General features: G+C 41.9%; 1 protein-coding gene across 5 annotated transcripts in view; it reads left to right on the top strand.

Moving 5' to 3' along the window:
- Positions 1-21,790, top strand: part of LOC140205268 (protein kinase C-binding protein NELL1-like) — a 1,028,119-nt gene that overhangs the window by 884,417 nt on the left and 121,912 nt on the right. For all 5 annotated transcript variants that reach the window (XM_072272741.1, XM_072272739.1, XM_072272737.1 and 2 more), the window contains one exon: positions 3,169-3,309. In XM_072272741.1, coding sequence (XP_072128842.1) covers positions 3,169-3,309 — 141 coding nt within the window. The remainder of the gene's footprint in view (positions 1-3,168; positions 3,310-21,790) is intronic.

Raw genomic sequence — 21,790 nt, 5'->3', positions numbered from 1 at the left:
AGGATAAGATGAAGGAGCACAAACCAATCCCCATAGAGGGATCAGAAGTGGAATGTGCGAGCAATTTCAGGTTCCTGGATGTCAGTATCTCCAAGGACCTAACCTGGATGCAACATATTGATGCATCTGCATCCCAGAGTGCTTAAGGAAGTAGCCCAAGGAAAAGTGGATGCATTAGTGATAATTTTTCAAAACTCTTTAGATTCTGGATTAGTTCCTGAGGATTGGAGGGTGGCTAACGTAACCCCGCTTTTTAAAAAAGGAGGGAGAGAGAGACCGGGGAATTATAGACTGGTAAGCCTGACATCGGTGGTGAGGAAAATGCTAGAGTCAGTTATCAAAGATGTGATAACAGCACATTTGGAAAGCGGTGAAATCATTGAACAAAGTCAGCATGGATTTGTGAAAGGAAAATCATGTCTGACGCATCTCATAGAATTTTTTGAGGATGTAACTAGTAGAGTGGATAGGGGAGAACCAATGGATGTGGTATATTTGGATTTTCAAAAGACTTTTAACAAGGTTCCACACAGGAGATTAGCGTGCAAACTTAAAACACATGGTATTGGGGGTATGGTATTGATGTGGATAGAGAATTGGTTGGCAGACAGGAAGCAAAAGGAATAAACAGGACCTTTTCAGAATGGCAGGCAGTGACTAGTGGGGTACCGCAAGGCTCAGTGCTGGGACCCCAGTTGTTTACAATATATATTAATGACTTAGACGAGGGAATTAAATGCAGCATCTCCAAGTTTGCGGATTACATGAAGCTGGGCGGCAGTGTTAGCTGTGAGGAGGATGCAGGGTGACTTGGATAGGTTAGGTGAGTGGGCAAATTCATGGCAGATGCAATTTAATGTGGATAAATGTGAGGTTATCCGCTTTGGTGGCAAGAACAGGAAAACAGATTATTATCTGAATGGTGGCCGATTAGGAAAAGGGGAGGTGCAACGAGACCTGGGTGTCATTGTACACCAGTCATTGAAAGTGGGCATGCAGGTACAGCAGGCGGTGAAAAAGGCGAATGGTATGCTGGCATTTATAGCAAGAGGATTCGAGTACAGGAGCAGGGAGGTTCTACTGCAGTTGTACAAGGCCTTGGTGAGACCACACCTGGAGTATTGTGTGCAGCTTTGCTCCCTTAATCTGAGGAAAGACATTCTTGCCATAGAGGGAGTACAAAGAAGGTTCACCAGATTGATTCCTGGGATGGCAGAACCTTCATATGAAGAAAGACTGGATCGACTAGGATTATACTCGCCGGAATTTAGAAGATTGAAGGGGGATCTTATTGAAACGTATAAAATTCTAAAGGGATTGGACAGGCTAGATGCAGGAAGACTGTTCCCGATGTTGGGTAAGTCCAGAACGAGGGGTCACAGTTTAAGGATAAAGGGGAAGCCTTTTAGGACCGAGATGAAGAAAAACTTCTTCACACAGAGAGTGGTGAATCTGTGGAATTCTCTGCCACAGGAGACGGTTGAGGCCAGTTCATTGGCTATATTTAATAGGGAGTTAGATATGGCCCTTGTGACTAAAGGGATCAGGGGGTATGGCGAGAAGGCAGGTACAGGGTTCTGAGTTGGATGATCAGCCATGATCATACTGAATGGCAGTGCAGGCTCGAAGGGCCGAATGGCCTACTCTTGCACCTATTTTCTATGTTTCTATCTATAGAGAAGGCAAGACAGCGGCTATGTTTCATTTGGAATTTGAGCAGATTTGGTTTGTCAACTGAAACACTTGAAAACTTCTACAAATATACCTTGGAGAGCATTCTGACTAGCTACATCACAGTCTGGTTTGGGGGGAGGTGGGGCTACTGTACGAGATTCAAATACTTTCCAGAAACTTGAAAAACTAGTCACCTCCACCATGGGTGCTAGCTTCCATAGTTTCCAAGACGTCTTCAAGGTGTGGTTCCTTAGGAAGGTGGTGTCAATCATTAAGGAACCTCACCATCCCGGACGTCCCCTCTTCTCATTGTTACCATCGGGAAGGAGGTACAGAAGCCTGAAGGCACACACTCAGCATTTCAAGAACAGCTTCTTCCCCTCTGCCATCTGATTTCTAAATGGACATTGAACCCATAAACACTTTTCACTACTTTTTTTATTTCTGATTTTGTTTCCACCCCGTATTTTGAACTTAAACATTTAATAGACACACACATATATATACACAGTGTAATTTAGTTTTTTTTTCTCTATATTGATTTATCATGTATTTCATTGTACTGCTGCTGTAAAGTTAATGAATTTCACAACATATGCTGGTGATATTAAACCTGGCTCTGGTTCTGACCGTAACCACTTTACGTGTCCTCCTGGGGTGATACACCATTTCAGAATTTGAGGGATTTTCCCATCCGACTCGGCTATGCTACAACTTTGCCAGTTCTTTAACTCAGGTATACCTGATGTGCCGCAATGATTTTCTGCCCGATTCTTTGAACTCACGTTAATTCCTTGGCTTGAAATGGTAGTATATAGGAGAATAGTTGAGTGAACAGATTGCCGCCAAGTACACCAATTGTTTATCTTTTAGTGCATCTGACAAGCATGTACCTGCATGAGGTGAACACATTGTTGTTTCCTGTTAATAATTTGGTCACCCTATTTCTGAGTTTGAACTCCAATTGCCTTATGTAAGATAAAAGGGAAAACAGATGCGCACACTTAAGTTTTCCTTTTCAATGAAATTTGACCTATTTCTGAAGGGCTGACTGAAGTTTAATGCATCATAGAGCATAAAAGAGTGCAAATTGCACAGAACAAAACCTTATGGGTTATAGCTGAACTCATTATCTGTAAATAGTGAAATCAGAAATGAAAGTCTGGGGTTTTAATGTCACAGAGAATCTTTTTTATGAACCACTTGGAACACTTTTGACAAATAACCATTTAAGAAGGTATAGCCATTGGGTCATTAATCACAGATTAACAGACCTATTTAGCTTCTTGTTTACCTACTCATGCTGTGTTACACAAAACAAATATAGTCAAGGAACTTTCAAGGGTTGATATTCTGTTCCCATCTTAAATAAACTGGCTACAACCACAGTATTATGGTGAAAAGGGCTTAGAAATCATAATATGCTTCTGTTAAGGGTGATGTGAAATTACAGAGCTGTCCCTCATGTATGTCCTATATTTTTTTGTGAGACAGATATTGATGAGTGTGCTGAAGGCATCATACAGTGTCACAGACATGCTCGTTGTGTCAACCTACCGGGGTGGTACCACTGTGAATGCAGGACAGGTTACCATGACAATGGCAACTATTCATTCACCGGTGAGACCTGCGTTGGTAAGTAATTAAACAAAACTATCTTCATTTCAATAGGCACCTGCTCTCCTTATGTCTGGTCAAAATCTTCCTATCTTATAATTTCTGTGTTTCCTTTAAATTGCTATTGGAATTGAGGAAAAAAAATGGAGAGAAGTATTGCTCTGCAAGAAAGACATGCAATTCCGAATGAGCTTTAATAATTTTTCATCTTAGTTGCACTTGAATGTCATCCTGTGCTAACTCAGCTTGCCAAGGGAATTTCAGTTTGTTCCTCTTTTATAAGATTATGATTGCACAAATTTAGTTTCAGCTTCAACAGATGCAAGGATGTGGCTGGAGAGGTCCCAGCCACCGACCATTGCTAATACTCTACTTCTCCATACTAATATGAAAGGATTTGCTTACACCATATTAGAACTACCCAGGACAATTATGGCACAAATCTTGATGCTGCTAAAGCTTCTCTGTGGAATCAACTTTCAGCCATAGAAATCGTAATTAAAAACTGACTATTAAAAGAATCCGATACCATTTGAGCAGTGCTTTGAGGAGGGTGGTGATCAACACTGAATCGCTGAATAGAATATATTATTGTGGACAGAAGTTGCCATTCATTTGTAGGCAATTGATTGATATGATTCCTGATGAAGGTACTGTTCTCATCAATCATTCTGCATAACTCCCATCATTAGGCACAGGAAATTGATTAACCGGAACTGACACCATGCTTCACTTATGCTTTGAAAAGACCATTATTTATTTGCTCCCTTTCCTTATTTTCTGGTTGCAAGAGTCTTTCAGAAAATATTTTGGCTACTTGCAGTGCACATTTAAGTATAAATCACTGAAGATTAGAGGTTTAAGTCCCGTTGGAAGTATCCTGACTGGTTGAAACTCAACTACACAGGAATGTAAGAAACTGCAGAGTGGTGGAATCTGCCACCACATCATGGGCACTTGCCTTCCCATCACTCGTAGTATCCACAGGAATCAGTGCCTCAAGAAGGCCACACTCATCATCAAAGAACCTCACCATCCAAACTATGCCATCTTCTCACAGCTAACTTGGGGCAGAAGGTACAGAAGCCTGAAGTCCCATTCTACCAGATTCACTTTGCTCAGCCATTCGGTTCTTGAACTAACTGGCAAAACACTGATCATTACAAGTTAGCAATATTATGATCTGTTTGACCATTTTGCACTAACTTGAAATTATTTGTATTCTAATTGCAGTCTTCCTCATAAAAATTGTGTATTATTTGTTTTTTTTTACCCTGTAAATCTTGCATATATGATGTCATGTGCCTGTAATGCTCCTGCAAGTTTTTCATTTCACCTGTGGGTATATGGAATTGTGCATATGACAATAAGCTCGACTCTGACCTATGCTGAACGTTAGTACTGGAAAAATCTACATTGAGGATGAATAGCAAAGTTAGAGTCAGGGAAAATTGGGCGGTGAGGGGATGGTCGATACTTGAGTGTTAAATTGTATTGTACCATATCTGATCTGAAACAGCATGTCAGAAATTTATTACCCACCACATGATATTTTTACTTGCAGACCATTGGAAAATGTTTCTTCCCAATAGATTTCAAAAATTCACACTTCGGTAAAAGGATAAATTCGAATAAATCTCAAAAGTCAGCTGTATTGCAAAGACGAAATAGTCTTCCCCACAAATGTCTTTAATTGGACTGACTCTTCCGTTGACATATTGCTTGCAGTATCTGTAGGTAGAGGAAAATATCTGAATCAATGGTATCAACTATCTTCCTCCATCATCTTTCTCCTGTAAGTGGAAACCCTCTTCAGTAATAATTGTTCTCTACCTTCTATTCTTGCAGTATCTGTAATGAAGCAAATTCTTATAATGTCTGTTGAATCTGTTTTCTGTTTGCTCAGATGGTGTTCAGATTAGAGGATATCCAAAATTAAGAAAAAGACAAAACCATAAATGGTGTTAAAACACACCAGCTCAGCCAACATCTGTGGAAAGAGAAGCAGTTAATATTCAAAGAGGTGCCTCATTCTGATGAAGGGTCTTTGACTTGAAACAGTAAATGTTTTTCTTTCACGAACAGGAAGAAATCTGCAGATGCCTGAAATCCAAGCAACACACACAAAATGCTGGAGGAACTCAGCAAGCCAGGCAGCATCTATGGAAAAAAAGTAACAAAGTGTTGACTGTACATTTTTCCACAGAGGTTGCCTGGCCTGCTGAGTTCCTCCAGCATTTTGTGTGTGTTGCAACATTTTTCTTTCCTCAGGTGCTGCCTGGTCTGTTTAATTTTTCCAGCATTCTCTAATATTATTATTTCATATTTCCTTCATCTGCAGTTTTACTTTTCATTTATAGATGATATCTACTGGTTTTTGTATCTTGAATCTCAGATGATGCACTCAAACTGAGTTGCAATATTATTATTAATCTGTAGCGTTTAAATGTGTGGCTGTCAGATTTTAGAGACATTCAAGTATTTGCTTGCTGGGCGATAGATCTCAGTAAGCAACTGCAGGGTTGTCCATTCACTAGAATGACACCTAAGGATTTTTTCTTGTTCTGTTTGAGTTCTGAAAGGACAGGAATTCACAAACATCAGAAAATGTGTGAAAGATGGTGACAAGGAGCCCATCCATCATGACCTGTGCAACTGGGATATCTTGAGTATCACAATAATGACAGCCCCCATTGTTTTTGAGAGCACTGTTTTTTCACTGTCCCCAGTTCTGTTCTGGCATGTCTTCTGTTAACAATAATAGAAACTTCTGAGAACCCCAAACAGCTCAGGTAACATCTATCAAGTGAATACAAGCATTCTGAAGTATCATAAGAACATAACTCTTTGAATTTAATCAGCGGGTGAGGTCTCAGCAAGAGGGAAACACAGAGTCTGATTTCCACCAGACTGGAAAAAGGAAGAGGGCTAACAAATAATAAATTGCAGAGGAAGTGAGACAAGGAAAAAGAGATAGAAGAGTGAGATGACAGCAGATAGGAACAGCGAAGGATAAACTGGTATGATAGTGTAATGATGGTCAGGAAATTGGTAAGAACCAAAGACGGACTTACTGGAGGTGAAAGTGGGAACAGAGAAATCAATAGCTGTTCTCAGTATCATTCACTCATTTATAAATTTATCTATCTATTTATTTTGGAAGGCAGGATAGAGAGACCTCTCTGCCAAAGGAGGTGTAAGGCATTCTTTCCTACTGCTAGCCTGCAGGTTACCCTTGGACAAGGTGTAGAACTTGCTTAGACCCTCAGTCAGGGTTACATGAAGCCATGGGAGCAGGTGGAGGATGGCCGTATGAGCAGTTGGTGCATACCCCAAGTCCTGGTTATGCGACCACTGACACTAGGTGGATAATCTCTGAACAGTATTGATAATGCCGGGGGTCACCTGTCTTGTAAAGACATTGCCCAGAAGAAGGCAATGGCAAACCACTTCTGCAGAAAAATTTGCAAAGGACAATAATGGTCATGGAAAGACCATGATCACCTATGTCATACCAATGCGGCACATAATGAACGAATGATCTATTTATTTATTTATCTATCTACTTATTTAATTTATCCATTTTCTATTTATTTATTCATGTATATATTTGCACAATTTGCCTTCTTTTGCACATTGTTTGTCAGCCTTTGTCTGTAGTTCTTCATCGATTTGTGTTTTATTTCTTTATTTTCCTGTGAATGCCTGCAAGAAGTGAATCTCGAGTAGTATATGGTGACATATACCTGCTTTGCACTTTCAACTTTGAACTTGTTGAAACTAGGCAGCTAGGTTGAGATGAAAGCTTCAAATGGCAAATTTTCCTGAACAAGCGATAAAGTACTTTTCAAACATTGAGGAAGTGTTAGTATTTGTTTTAACAAGTGGAATGCAGTAATTGCTGGAAATTCTTATTGGATCAGGCAGGAAAACTGAAAACAGAACTTCAGATTAATGGCATTTCACCAGGTCTTACAGGTTAAGTGTATTGAAAAGGAATAGAACAAGAGAAAAAGGCAGGGAAGACGATGAGGGTGAGCTGCACTTATGAAATACAGAAAGACACAAAATAAATTGCCGTCTGAACTACAGAAGTAAAGAACAGAAAAGGGTTCATTTGAAGAAATTTGCGTAATTGGCAAGAAACAATGGCAATTTAAGGAACATGATCAAAAATTTTGAATCTTAATTGTGAAGAGACTCCAATTGGCAGTCAGCCTTTACATGTTAACCCATGAACTGGAATTCAAAAGCAGAAGAAATAGACCATAAGACACAAGAGCTGAATTCGGCCCTCTGGCCCATCGAGTCTGCTCTGCCATTCAATCATGGCTGATCCTTTTTTTCTCTCCTCCTCAACATCAATTCCCAGCCTTCTCTCCGTAACCTTTGATGCCATATCCAGTCAAGTACCAATCAATCTCTGCCTAAATACACCTGGCCTCCACAATTGCATGTGGCAACAAATTCCACAAATTCACCACCCTTTGGCTAAAGACATTTCTCTGCATCTCTGTCTTGAAAGGGAGCCCCTCTATCCTGAGGGTGTGCCCTTTTGTCCTAGACTCTCCCACCATGGGAAACATCCTTTCCACGTCTACTCTGTCTAGGCTTTTTAATATTTGAAAGGATTCAATGAAATCTCCCCTCATCCTTCTGAATTCCAGCTAGTACAGACCCAGAGCCATCAAACGTTCCTCATATGATAACCCTTTCATTCCAGGAATCATCCTTGTGAATCTCCTCTGGATCCTTTCCAATGCCAACACATCTTTTCTAAGATGAGGGGCCAAAAACAGTGCACAATACTCAAGGTGAGGCCTCGCCAGTGCCTTAAAAAGCCTCAGCATAACATCCTTGCTCTTGTATTCTAGACCTCTTGAAATGAATGCTAACATGGCACTTGCCTTCCTCACCCATCGACTCATCCTGCAAGTTAACCTTTAGGGTGTTCTGCACAAGGGCTCCCAAGTCCCTTTGCATCTCAGATTTTGGAATTTTCTCTCTGTTTAGAAAATAGTCTGCACATTTATTTCTACTACCAAAGTGCATGACCATGCATTTTCCAACATTGTATTTCATTTGCCACTTTCTTGCCCATTCTCCTAATCTGTCTAAATCCTTCTGAATCCTACCTGTTTCCTCAACACTACCTGCCCTTCTTCGTATCATCTGAAAACTTGATGACCAAGCCATCTATTCCATCATCTAAATCATTTACATACAGCATAAAAAGAAGTGGTCCCAACACCGACCCCTGCGGAACACCACTAGTCACTGGCAGCTAACCAGAAGAGGATCCTCTTACTCCCAGTTGCTGCTTCTTACCAATCAGCCAATGCTCTAACCATGTTAGTAACTTTCCTGTAATACCATGAGCTCTTAACTTGGTAAGTAGTTTCATGTGTGGCACCTTATCAAAGGCCTTCTGAAAGTCCAAATTTACAACATCTACTGCATTCCTTTTATCTATTCTGTCACGAACCACATGATGGGAATAAAGAACCAGCAGAGATGGAAAACACTTTGGAATCCAGTATTGCTATTACCTAATAATATTTATTAGTAACTATGCAATACAGTAATATAAATGTAGATAAATCAAACAGGTTAGTTAGCAATGATTATCTATATAAGTGAGTATATCAGTAAGTGTGGAAATATATGTATGAAAAACCAAACTTCTTTAAGTCTAGGGGTAAAAAGATACAGTCTTACAATGATGAGTAAAGTTCAGTTCAGTTCAGTTCGTGGTATTGAGTTGAGTAGTGATGGAGAGAGAGAGAGAGGGAGAGATTTTAGTCTTCAGGTGAGCTGACGCCGTCGATCTTCTCGTTGTCCTTCGAAATCCTTTAAAAGTCACCAACTGTGACTTTAGCAAAGGGGACCAGTTTTCTGTGGTGGAGCTATCCCCCAGGCGAGGGTGGACACATTGACAACTCCCCACCAGTCAACCCTTTTCCACGTTCCACTGCAAGAGCAACTGATCAGTCCACCTGATGGATCCTCTAAAACCCTCTTTTCCTGCTGCAACAACAATGCTTATTCAGTGTCCAGAACATTTCTGAGGTCTATCATCTGACCTCCTATTTTATCTTCTGCTGCTGAGCATCAACTGTCATTCAAATAACTCCTCCTTCCTCTCTCTGTGAAGAAATGCAAGCAGGCAAAAGTTCTTGAGAACTGTCAACAACCTGCCGAAAATCATAACCTCAAGTGTCCATTAAATAACACTGCCTTCGGTCACCATAGCAACTTACGAGCTGCTCGGTGCCTTCTCCAACTCCAACTCCAACTCAGCAGAAATCCAAAAGTTACTTCTAGTGCCTTAAAGTGACAATCCAACAGTTAGTCTTCATCTCTCTCTCTCTCTTTTACATACAAGTTGTCGGTGTTAAATAACTGTCTCTCTCTTTTCAAAAGCACAGTTAAGAGGGGTAAACGAGCACAGTTCATAGGGGTAATTCAGAACCCTGTCACAATCCTACTTGTAATCTCCTCAAAGAATACCAACAGGTTTGTTAGGCAGGATTTTCCCTGAAGGAGATGCTAAAAAGGAATTTGCTGTAATTATTTCTACATTGATACATAAAGTCAAAAATTTACCCCAGAAAACACGAGAATAACTGAAGGGGAAGTCTGTGTACAATGGCAAGCATGGGTAACTGACAAAATCCCCTGGAAACTGACGAATGAAACCAGCTATCTGTCCTCATGGGATCAAACTATCCAAGTGTGCTGGTGTGTCTGAAGTGGTGACCCCACTCCATGTCTCGACCCACACCTCTCCGGTCACTTCCAGAAGCATCAGCGGCAACTACTGGAAAGGAAATGAAAGGCATTTCAATTCTGAAGCTGTTGAAGTCCATTTGTTGCTGGGGATAGATTATAGAGAGGTATAACAAATAAAAAGAAATGGATGAGTATGTAAAAGTCCAGAAGTTAAATCATTAGTCTTTTGTTTCCTTACCATTGCCTTTTCATTTAATTTGAATGGCTCAGTCTATGTGCAGAGCGATAACTCCTCCCATCTTCCATGACAGGTAACATAGAGCACACAGTGAGGAATTAACTTGTGCCTTTAAGGTACAAGACCGTAAATGTGATTTTTTAATCTTTTTAATCCATTATAAAATCATATGTGGCACTATTTTCACATACGACATTAACTGCTTGGAACTCGTGGCTTATAATTGACATTCACCTGAAAGACTGAAGTCAAACTGTTTTAATGAGTTTTCCTGATTCCTGCTGCGACAATTCTTTGAGTTGGTGAAAGTAAATATACCCTACAGTATATGAAAAGTCTTTAAGTGTTTTACTATTTTCGATTGAAGATAAAAGCAAGACAGATTTATATGATAAAACAACAGGAATTCTGCAGATGCTGGAAATTGAAGCAACACACATCAAAGTTGCTGGTGAATGCAGCAGGCCAGGCAGCATCTGTAGGAAGAGGTACAGTCGACGTTTCAGGCTGAGACCCTTCGTCAGGACTAACTGAAGGAAGAGTGAGTAAGGGATTTGAAAGTTGGAGAGGGAGGGGGAGATCCAAAATGATAGGAGGAGACAGGAGGGGGAGGGATGGAGCCAAGAGCTGGACAGGTGATGGGCAAAAGGGATACAAGAGGATCATGGGACAGGAGGTCCGGGAAGAAAGACAAGGGTGGGGAGGGACCCAGAGGATGGGCAAGAGGTAGATTCAGAGGGACAGAGGGAGAAAAAGGAGAGTGAGAGAAAGAAAGTGTGCGTAAAAATAAGTAACAGATCGGGTACGAGGGGGAGGTGGGGCCTTAGCGGAAGTTAGAGAAGTCGATGTTCATGCCATCAGGTTGGAGGCTACCCAGACGGAATATAAGGTGTTGTTCCTCCAACCTGAATGTGGCTTCATCTTTACAGTAGAGGAGGCCGTGGATAGACATGTCAGAATGGGAATGGGATGTGGAATTAAAATCTGTGGCTCCTCCCACTTCCTCCAAACTAAAGGTGTAGCTATGGGCACCCATATGGGTCCTAGCTATGCCTGCCTTTTTGTTGGGTTTGTGGAACAATCTATGTTCCGTGCCTATTCTGGTATCTGACCCCCACTTTTCCTTTGCTACATCGACGACTGCATTGGCGCTGCTTCCTGCACACATGCAGAACTCGTTGACTTTATTAACTTTGCCTCCAACTTTCACCCTGCCCTCAAGTTTGGTCCATTTCCGACACCTCCCTCCCCTTTCTAGATCTTTCTGTCTCTGTCTCTGGAGACAGCTTATCCACTGATGTCTACTATAAACCTACTGACTCTCACAGCTATCTGGACTATTCCTCTTCTCACCCTGTCTCTTGCAAAAACGCCATCCCCTTCTCTCAATTCCTCTGTCGCTGCCGCATCTGCTCTCAGGATGAGGCTTTTCATTCTAGGATGAGGGAGATGTCTTCCTTTTTTAAAGAAAGGGGCTTCCCTTCCTCCACTATCAACTCTGCTCTTAAACGCATCTCCCCTATTTCATGTACCTCTGCTCTCACTCCATCCTCCCGCTACCCCACTAGGAATAGGGTTCCCCTGGTCCTCACCTACCATCCCACCAGCCTCCGGGTCCAACATATTATTCTCCATAACTTCCGCCACCTCCAACGGGATCCCACCACTAAGCACATCTTTCCCTCCCCCCCCCTCTGCATTCCGCAGGGATCGCTCCCTACACGACTCCCTTGTCCATTCGTCCCCCCCATCCCTCCCCACTGATCTCCCTCCTGGCACTTATCCGTGTAAGCGGAACAAGTGCTACACATGCCCTTACACTTCCTCCCTTACCACCATTCAGGGCCCCAAACAGTCCTTCCAGGTGAGGCAACACTTCACCTGTGAGTCGACTGGGGTGATATACTGCGTCCGGTGCTCCCGATGTGGCCTTTTATATATTGGCGAGACCCGACGCAGACTGGGAGACCGCTTTGCTGAACATCTACGCTCTATCCGCCAGAGAAAGCAGGATCTCCCAGTGGCCACACATTTTAATTCCACATCCCATTCCCATTCTGACATGTCTATCCACGGCCGCCTCTACTGTAAAGATGAAGCCACACTCAGGTTGGAGGAACAACACCTTATATTCCGTCTGGGTAGCCTCCAACCTGATGGCATGAACATCGACTTCTCTAACTTCCGCTAAGGCCCCACCTCCCCCTCGTACCCCATCTGTTACTTATTTTTATGCACACTTTCTTTCTCTCACTCTCGTTTTTCTCCCTCTGTCTCTCTGAATATACCTCTTGCCCATCCTCTGGGTCCCTCCCCCCCCTTGTCTTTCTTCCCGGACCTCCTGTCCCATGATCCTTTCGTATCGCTTTTGCCTATCACCTGTCCAGCTCTTGGCTCCATCCCTCCCCCTCCTGTCTTCTCCTATCATTTTGAATCTCCCCCTCCCCCTCCAACTTTCAAATCCCTTATTCACTCTTCCTTCAGTTAGTCCTGACGAAGGGTCTCGGCCTGAAACGTCGACTGTACCTCTTCCTACAGATGCTGCTTGGCCTGCTGCGTTTACCAGCAACTTTGATGTGTGTTGCTCAGATTTATATGATGTTCTTCATGATATCAAGGGCTCCTCAGTAATGCTGCAATGGATGGAAACCTTCCTTAGGTATAATAATAATAGTAATGATGATGATGATAATAATAATAAATTATTAATAATAAAATTCCCACAACATCTGATGAAGTATTAGAAACATAGAAAACCTGCAGCACAATACAGGCCCTTCAGCCCACAAAGTTGTGCCGAACATGTCCCTTCCTTAGAAATTACTAGACTTCCCCATAGCCCTCTATTTTTCTGAGCTCTATGAACCTATCCAAAAGTCTCTTAAAAGACCCTATCGCGTCGGCCTCCACCACCGTTGCTGGCAGCCCATTCCACACACTCACCACTTGCTGAGTAAAAAACTTACTCCTGACATCTCCTCTGCATCTACTCCCCAGCACCTTAAACCTGTGTCCTCTTGTGGCAACCATTTCAGCCCTGGGAAAAAGCTTCGGACTATCCACATGATCAATGCCTCTCATCATCTTATACACCTCTATCAGGTCATCTCTCATCCTCCGTCACTCCAAGGAGAAAAGGCTGAGTTCACTCAACCTATTCTCATAAGTCATTCTCCCCAATCCAGGCAACATCCTTGTAAATCTCCTCTGCACCCTTTCTACGGCTTCCACATCCTTCCTGTAGTGAGGTGACCAGAACTGAGCACAGTACTCCAAGTGGAGTCTGATCAGGGTCTATATAGCTGCAACATTACCTCTCGGCTCCTAAGTTCATTTCCATGATTGATGAAGGCCAATACATTGTGCGCCTTCTTAACCACAGAGTCAACCTGCGCAGCTGCTTTGAGCGTCCTATGGACTCGGACCCCAAGATCCCTCTGATCCTCCACACAGCCAAGAGTCTCACCGTTAATACTATATTCTGCCATCATATTTGACCTACCAAAATGAACCACTTCACACTTATCTGGGTTGAACTCCATCTGCCACTTCTCAGCCCAGTTTTGCATCCTATCAATGTCCCGCTGTAACGTCTGACAGACCTCCACACTATCCACAACACCTCCAACCTTTGTGTCCTCAGCAAACTTACTAACCCATCCCTCCACTTCCTCATCCAGGTCATTTATAAAAATCACAAAGAGTAAGGGTCCCAGAACAGATTCCTGAGGCACTCCACTGGTGACCGACCCCCATGCAGAATATGACCCGTCTAAACCACTCTTTGCCTTCTGTGGGCAAGCCATTTCTGGATCCACAAAGCAATGTCCCCTTGGATCCCATGCTCCTCACTTTCTCAATAAGCCTTGTATGTGGTACCTTATCAAATGCCTTGCTGAAATCCATATACACTATATCTACTGCTCTTCCTTCATCAATGTGTTTAGTCACATCCTCAAAAAATTCAATCAGGCTCATAAGGCATGATCTGCCCGTGACAAAGCTGACTATTTCTAATCATATTATACCTCTCCAAATGTTCATAAATCCTGCCTCTCAGGATCTTCTCCATCAACTTACCAACCACTGAAGTAAGACTCACTGGTATATAATTTCCTGGGCTATCTCTACTCCCTTTCTTGAATAAAGGAACAACATCCGCAACCCTTCAACCCTCCAAAAGAGGTCCCAATGATCCAGAAACCTGAATCCCTGCCCCCTGCTCCAATCCCTCAGCCACAGATTTATCCTCCACCTCATTCTGTTCCTATACTCACTGTCACATGGCACAGTCAGTAATCCCCAGATTACTTCCTTTGAGGTCCTGCTTCTCAACTTCCTTCCTAACTCTTTGTAGTCTGTTTTCAGGACCTCCTCCCTTTTCCTACCTATGTCATTGGTACCAATATGTACCACGACCTCTGGCTCGCCTCCCTCCCACTGCAGGATATCTTGGATGCGATCTGAAACATCCCGGACCCTGGTACCTGGGAGGTAAACCTGCCATCTGAGTTCCTTTCCTTCCTCCACAGAATCGCCTGTCTGACCCCCTAACTATAGAGTCCCCTATCACTACTGTCTTCCTGTTCCTTTCCCTACCTTTCTGAGCAACAGGGCCGGACTCTGTGCCAGAGGCACAGTCACTATTGCTTCCCCCAAGTAGGCATAATATAACCATCCTATCTATTAACAACCAAAAAAACCCAACCTTGGTTATCAAAATAAACCAAGCCATTTTCCAGGGTGACTCTTCAAGCCCACTTTGGTTTTGTCTAGCTTTAAACCTGCTCTCTAATTTACCAAATTGGGAGAAGCAAGGGTTACAAGACGGTAGATTGGGAGATCAAGAATTTGAGAGCTCAGTAGGCAATGCTGTTTAAGGAACACAACAGTGAGTCACTTCACAGCAAACCCTTGCAAGTGTGAACCCAATTGTGTTGGATGCGGCCGATGTTTGTAAAAGTAGTGAGCAGCAGCCTGCCACCACTTGGTAAGTAAAGTCCAGATTTAGAAAGTGGTGCTGCAAGACTAGTGTGAGCTGAGCAGTGAATGTCATGCAACAATCATTCTGCTGAGTGACCAGATTCCAGAGCCCAGAACTGTCAGGATTACTTACAATTGCACTAGGGATCTTCATTCGCCTTCCAATGCCAGCCAGACCCAGTGTTGAATTGTCATCTTTCTTGACTTGAATGAGAATTCATGATTTAAATATTGGAAGGAATAAAGTGAGTTAATTATAATTGTTTTTATTCATTTTTTATGTTTTTATGTACTTTTAATTGAACTTTTTAAAAATTTAACTTCTTTTGCTTTAGTAATTTTAATATTCCTGAACATCTGAGAAGCAGAGATATTTAAGAACACTTACAAAAGTTACCAGCCACATATCAAAAGGTGTCAGGGTGTTCCTCACTTGTACATTGTCTGGGGCTTTGCCACTACTGATGCTTCACTGCACTTCCCTGTTGGACATCCAGCACTGAAGAGACAGCATGCCTGGGCGTCTGCATCCTACACGGCTGTGAGAATGGTAGTGAGTTTGGGTAAGAGGGTGCAATTGGGTTGATTCACCCAATGTCAAAAGTCAAAGTCAAAGTAAATTTATCATTAAAGTGCATATATATCACCATACACTACCCTGAGATTCATTCTCTTGTAGGCATTCACAGTAGAACAAAGAAATACAAATCAATGAAAAGCTACACACAAAGACATCCAATGGGAGCCCATCACCAAGCACATATTTCCATCCCCCAACTTCCTGATTTCTGCAGCAATCACGTCCTATGTGGTTCCCTTGTCCATTCGCCCTCTCCATTGATCTCCCTCCTGGCACTTATCCTTTCAAGCGGAACAAGTGCTACACCTGCCCCTATGCCTCCTCTATCCACTACATAATGTACTGGTTGGGCACAGGAGTACATTCAGCCAGAGACTCATTCCACTGAGATGCAACACAGAGCATCATAGGAAGTCATTCCTGCCTGTGGCCATCAAACTTTACAACTCCTCCCTTGGAGGGTCAGACACCCTGAACCAATAGGCTGGTCCTGGACTTATTTCATAATTTACCGGCATAATTTACTTATTACTATTTAACTATTTATGGTTTTATTACTATTTATTATTTCTGGTGCAACTGTAATGAAAACCAGTTACCCCCGGGATCAATAAAGTATGACTATGACTATGACTCCCTCACTACCATTCAGGGCCCAAAACAGTCCTTCCAGGTGAGGTGACACTTCACCTGTGTATCTTTTGGGGACATATACTGTGTCCAGTGCTCCCAGTGTAGCCACTTGTATATCGATGAGACATGACGTAGATTGGGAGAGCGCTTTGCCAAGCACCTACCAGAAGAAGCGAGATCTCCCGGTGGCCACTCATTTTAATTCTACTTCCCATTCCCATTCCGATATGTCAGTCCATGACCTCCTCTACCGTCATGATGAGGCCACAGTCAGGTTGGAGGAACAACACCTCATATTCCGTCTGGGTAGCCTCCAACCTGATGGCATGAACATCGATTTCTCGAACTTCTGGTAGTGCCCACCACCCGACACCCCCTCCTCAACTTCTCCTTCACTATTTCACTATTCCCATTCTCCTACCTGATGGAGAAATCACAAGTGATCCATCAAAATATCATCCTATTGCTTGTTTACAAACTATATATAAAATTGTAATGGCATGCATCTCACTTAGATAACCACAATATACTTACAAAGAAGCAGAAATTATGGTGTAAGGGTATGAAAAGATGTAATGAACAACTGATAAAAGATTCCGTAATTCTAAATCAAGACTGGCAGAAAAGTAAAAATCTTTCATGTTGTTATATTGACTACCAATACGCATTTAATTCTGTCTCACACTCATGGTTAATAGAAGTTGTTAATATATATAAACTGCACACAATATTTGTGAAATTCCAGCAACATGTGGTGAAGCATTGGCATACTACAATCACCTTATCGTTTACCAACCAAAAAAGAACAACCATCATTATCAAAATAAACCGAGGCATTTTCCAGGGTGACTCTCTAAGCCTATTATGGCTTTGTCTAGCTTTAAGACCATAAGACCATAAGATATATGAGCAGAAGTAGGCCACTCAACCCATCGAGTCTGCTCCACCATTCAATCATGGCTGATGCAATTCTTCCAGTCATCCCCACTCCCCTGCCTTCTCCCCATACCCTTTGATGCCCAGCTAATCAAGAACCTACAATTGGTGTGCTGGTTATCCAACTCACGATTGGTGCACTTTAAACCTGCTCTCTAAAATTGGGTATCAAATCAGGAATAACGGAGTGAGTTACACCTTGACACACCTTGTATACATGAATGATTTGAAATTGTATGCTTCTTCATCAGCAAAGCTAAAGCAATTAATTCAAATAGTGGAACTATTTTCTAAAGATATAGACATGAACTTTGGACTAGATAAGTGCAGAACATTAAACATGAAGAGAGGTGCAACAAAGCTAATAGAATACAAAACAGAGCAGCAGAATACAATGGATGGATAGATATGAAATATACACAGTTCAAAGCTGGGATATTAACAAGCAAAGAAAATAGATCGTAGTGTGATCAAGGAAAAGCTTCCAACAACGTCACTTCAAGGCTTCAGGATATCTGCCAAATAGAGCTCAGTAGAAAAAATATAACAAAGGCAATAAACATTTTCACTATACCCTGTTAACATATTCTTTTGGCACGATATCTTGGTCTAAACCGATCTGGAAATTTTACAAGGAAAAATAAGAACTGGAATGACAATTTTTAGAAAACACTATGTACACTCAAACACACAGATTAATACTACCTAAGACATAATGAGGAAGAGGAAAAACAGACATAAAAAATTTACACAACAGTGTGATAAAACTTCAGAATCAGAATCAGGTTTAATATCACCGGCATATATCATGAAATTTATTAACTTCTAAGGATATATTTTCATCAACGAAACCAAGAATCAGCACTCCATGCGAGCATATGCAATTCTGATAAGAAGTACACACCACTAAACCTAAATAAGACCACAGCCCAGAAAAATGACATTATCACTACTGTGGAAAAAGTATGGAAGAGCATGACCCTCCATGGAAGACATCCCCACGATCTGAGCAGACTCGATGTCGACAACGAAGCGTCGAATGCCTGGCTCAGAGTTGGAGGCCTCTTCCCAGAAACAGAAAGGTTCATTGTGGCAATACAGGACCAGGTTGCTAACACAAAAATGATCAAAAATACCTCATAAAAGACCAACAAATTCAAGGTGATAAATGCAGAAAACGCCAAGAGAAACCAGAAACATTCCAACACATTATTGGATCCTGCAGCAGTTTAGCTCAATCTGTTTTATTACACAGGCACAATCAAGTGGCAAACATTATTCACCAAAATGTTGCTTTAAAATACAAATTCATAAAAGGAACAATGCCTTACTATATATACAAGCCTGATCCAGTTTTAGAGTCAAAGGCCCACAAATTATATTACAATCACATGGTTAGTACAGATACGACAATCCATAATATCCGTCCAGATATTATAATACATGATAAATGAGAAAGAACAAATTACTTAATAGATATCGCCATTCCAAACACACAAAACACACAGAAAACAATAAGTGAAAACACCAGAAATATGCTGAATGAAAAGAAGAAATTGAAAGACGATGGAACAATGAACAGGGTATACATTGTCCCAATAGTAATATCTACAACTGGTATCATCCAAAAGTTACGACACAAGAGCATTAAACAATTAGGGATACACAGCCATATCTATGTAAGTCTTTAGAAAGCCACAGTACTAAGCACCACTAGAACAGTCTGAAAGTTCCTAACAATTGGGAAATGAGCGTGCTTGGCTATGCTCGTATCTCAGGTTCTGCCAGGTTGAGCTGAGAAAGTTTTCTTCATCGTCATCATAATAATAATACAGGTTGTTTACCCCTTATCCAAAATGCCGGAAGTGTTTTGGGTTTCATGTTTTTTTGGATTTTGGAATATATAATGAAGTAGCTTGGAATCACCATCATTTCCGACTCTGAATTTTCGCGCTACCAGTAAGCAGTCTTTGTCTTACACTTGTTCTTCACACGTATGTACATAACAGTGAAAATTATTACATACCATTAATATAATAAAAATATAATATGAGTAGGGTAGCAAAATCAGCACAGCAGCATAGGGAGAATACTTGTATCAGCTGTTGAACAACAGCAAACAATGCCAGGTTTTCAGCTCCCACCAACAATTTGATTACTGTGTTGCTTGTTTCTTTAATAAAACTTTCTTAGTTCTAGTAATCCAGACTCCAACTGAGTGATCCATTTCTGCTGGTTTGGCAACCCAGTTACGGGGTACGTAACATAAGGTTAATAAATAATACTGAGAATATTAGTTATAGGGTCTCTGAAGGTGAGTCCGTAGGTTGTGGAATCAGTTTAGAGTGGAGAGAGTGAAGTTATGCATGATAACTGAAGGGTAGTAACTGTTCTTGAACCTAGAGGTGTGGCACCTAAGGCTCCTGTGCCTCCTTCCTGATGGAAGTGGTGAGAAGAGCGCATGGACTGGATGGTAGAGGTCCTTGATGATGGATGCTGCTTTCTTGTGGCAGTACCTCTTGTCGACATACTAAGTAGTGGGGAGGGCTTTTCCTGTGAAGGGCTGGGCTGTATCCATTACTACTTGTAGCCTTTCCTGGTCTTGGACACAATATTTCCATGTAAAAATTTCACGGTTATCTGTTTTACTGATCATAGTAAAGAGATGTTTATTGGCTATGACATCAAGGGAAAGACCTTTGGAAATTTTACACCCAGTTGAAAGGACAGAGTGGGTGTCAGTTTAAACTTTTCGTGTAATAGACTGAACTGCTTGCACTGAAATGTCATTGTAGGCTTTGTGCTCAGCTCTCTGATGATAACTCCATGCTTAATGCCTCAAAGATGTGATGAATAGTCCAGTCATCAACAAAAATCTGGAGATATCAGGAACCATAGATATGTAGAATAGGAAACCTGAAGAGCTGGCTACTGACTATTGGCCTTTGAGATGAACGATGGTGCATGTCTAGAAAGACAGAAGAAATAGAGCTGTTGAACACTAGACTCTTTAGGTCTGCTCCACTGTTTATAAAGAAATATATTGATCTTCTATTTCAGTAGCAGCACTTCCCCCATATCTCTTGATTCCCTTAATCATTAATATTGTCAATATTAAACCGGTCCACAGTGCAAAAAATGTTGCGGACCTCTGCCTTAATGTCCCAAATCTCTGTCCTTGAATCACTTCAATGACTGAGTGACACAGCTGTCTAAAGTAGAGATTTTCTCTTCACCACTGTCCTAAGTGGCCTACCCTTTGAATCTGACCTTGTGATTTCTGGCTCTAGACTCCACACTCTTGACAAACATTCTCTCTGTACCTGCAATCCCTCTAAGAATTTTATATGATTCAGTGAGATCTCTCACTCTTCTAACCTCTGAAGAATACAGTTGATATTCACTTAGTCTCTCCACATACAGCAGATTCACCACCCAGGAATGAGTCCAGTGAATTTTCATGGCACTCCTGCAATGGAAATATATCCTTTTCTTAGTTAAGAACACAAACATTGTCACTGTACTTCAGATGTAGTCTCAGCAAGAATAGGGAGGAGGCATGGTGACGTAGTGGTCAGCATAGTGCTAACAACCCTAGCTCACTCTGCTGCTGTCTATGAGGAGTTTTATGTTCTCGCCGTGACCCCGTTGGTATCCTCAGGGTGTTTCGGTTTCCTCCCACATTCCAAACGTGTACAGGTGAGTAGGTTAATTGGGCACCTGGGTATAATTGGGTGGCGATGGCTCATTGAACTGGAAGAGCCTGTTACTGTGCTGTTCATCCGTCATATGCCATGACATATGATATAACCGATCATGGTTTCATGACCATGACCGTTCTTGGCAAATTTTTCTTTAGAGGTGGCTTGCCATTGCTTCTTCTGGTCAGTGTCTTTGCAAGATGGGTGACCCCAGGCATTGTCAATACTCTTCAGAGATTGTCTGCCTGCTGTCAGCGGTCGCATAACCAGGACTTGTGTTATACACCAGCTGCTCATTGGCCATTGACCATTTGCTCCCATGGCTTCACGTGATCCTGATCAGGGGACGAAGAAGGTGTTATACCTTGCCCAAGGGTGATCTGCAGGCTAGAGGAGGGAAGGAGCACCCTACAACTCCTTTGGTAGAGACATATCCCCACCCCCCCACCCATACACTGTGCTATATCTCAATTAATTAATTAATCAATAATTTGCGCAAGTCATCTTCGTCCATGCACTCAAGTCCTCTTCTGATTAAAATCAAGGCTATTTGTAGGGCCAGGCACTGCTTAACAGAAATAGCATAGATGGGCATCTTGGTTTACGTGGGCAGCCTGCGCTCAAGGGCTAGTTTCTGCGTTCTGTGACTCGAAAAGCCAGGATACCTTTTGTCTTTATAATCTCTAGCTGCGGTGT

The sequence above is a fragment of the Mobula birostris genome, chromosome 11 (genome assembly GCF_030028105.1).
Source record: "Mobula birostris isolate sMobBir1 chromosome 11, sMobBir1.hap1, whole genome shotgun sequence".
In the NCBI taxonomy this organism is placed as follows: Eukaryota; Metazoa; Chordata; class Chondrichthyes; order Myliobatiformes; family Myliobatidae; genus Mobula; species Mobula birostris.
This window is presented reverse-complemented; position numbering and strand designations above follow the sequence as displayed.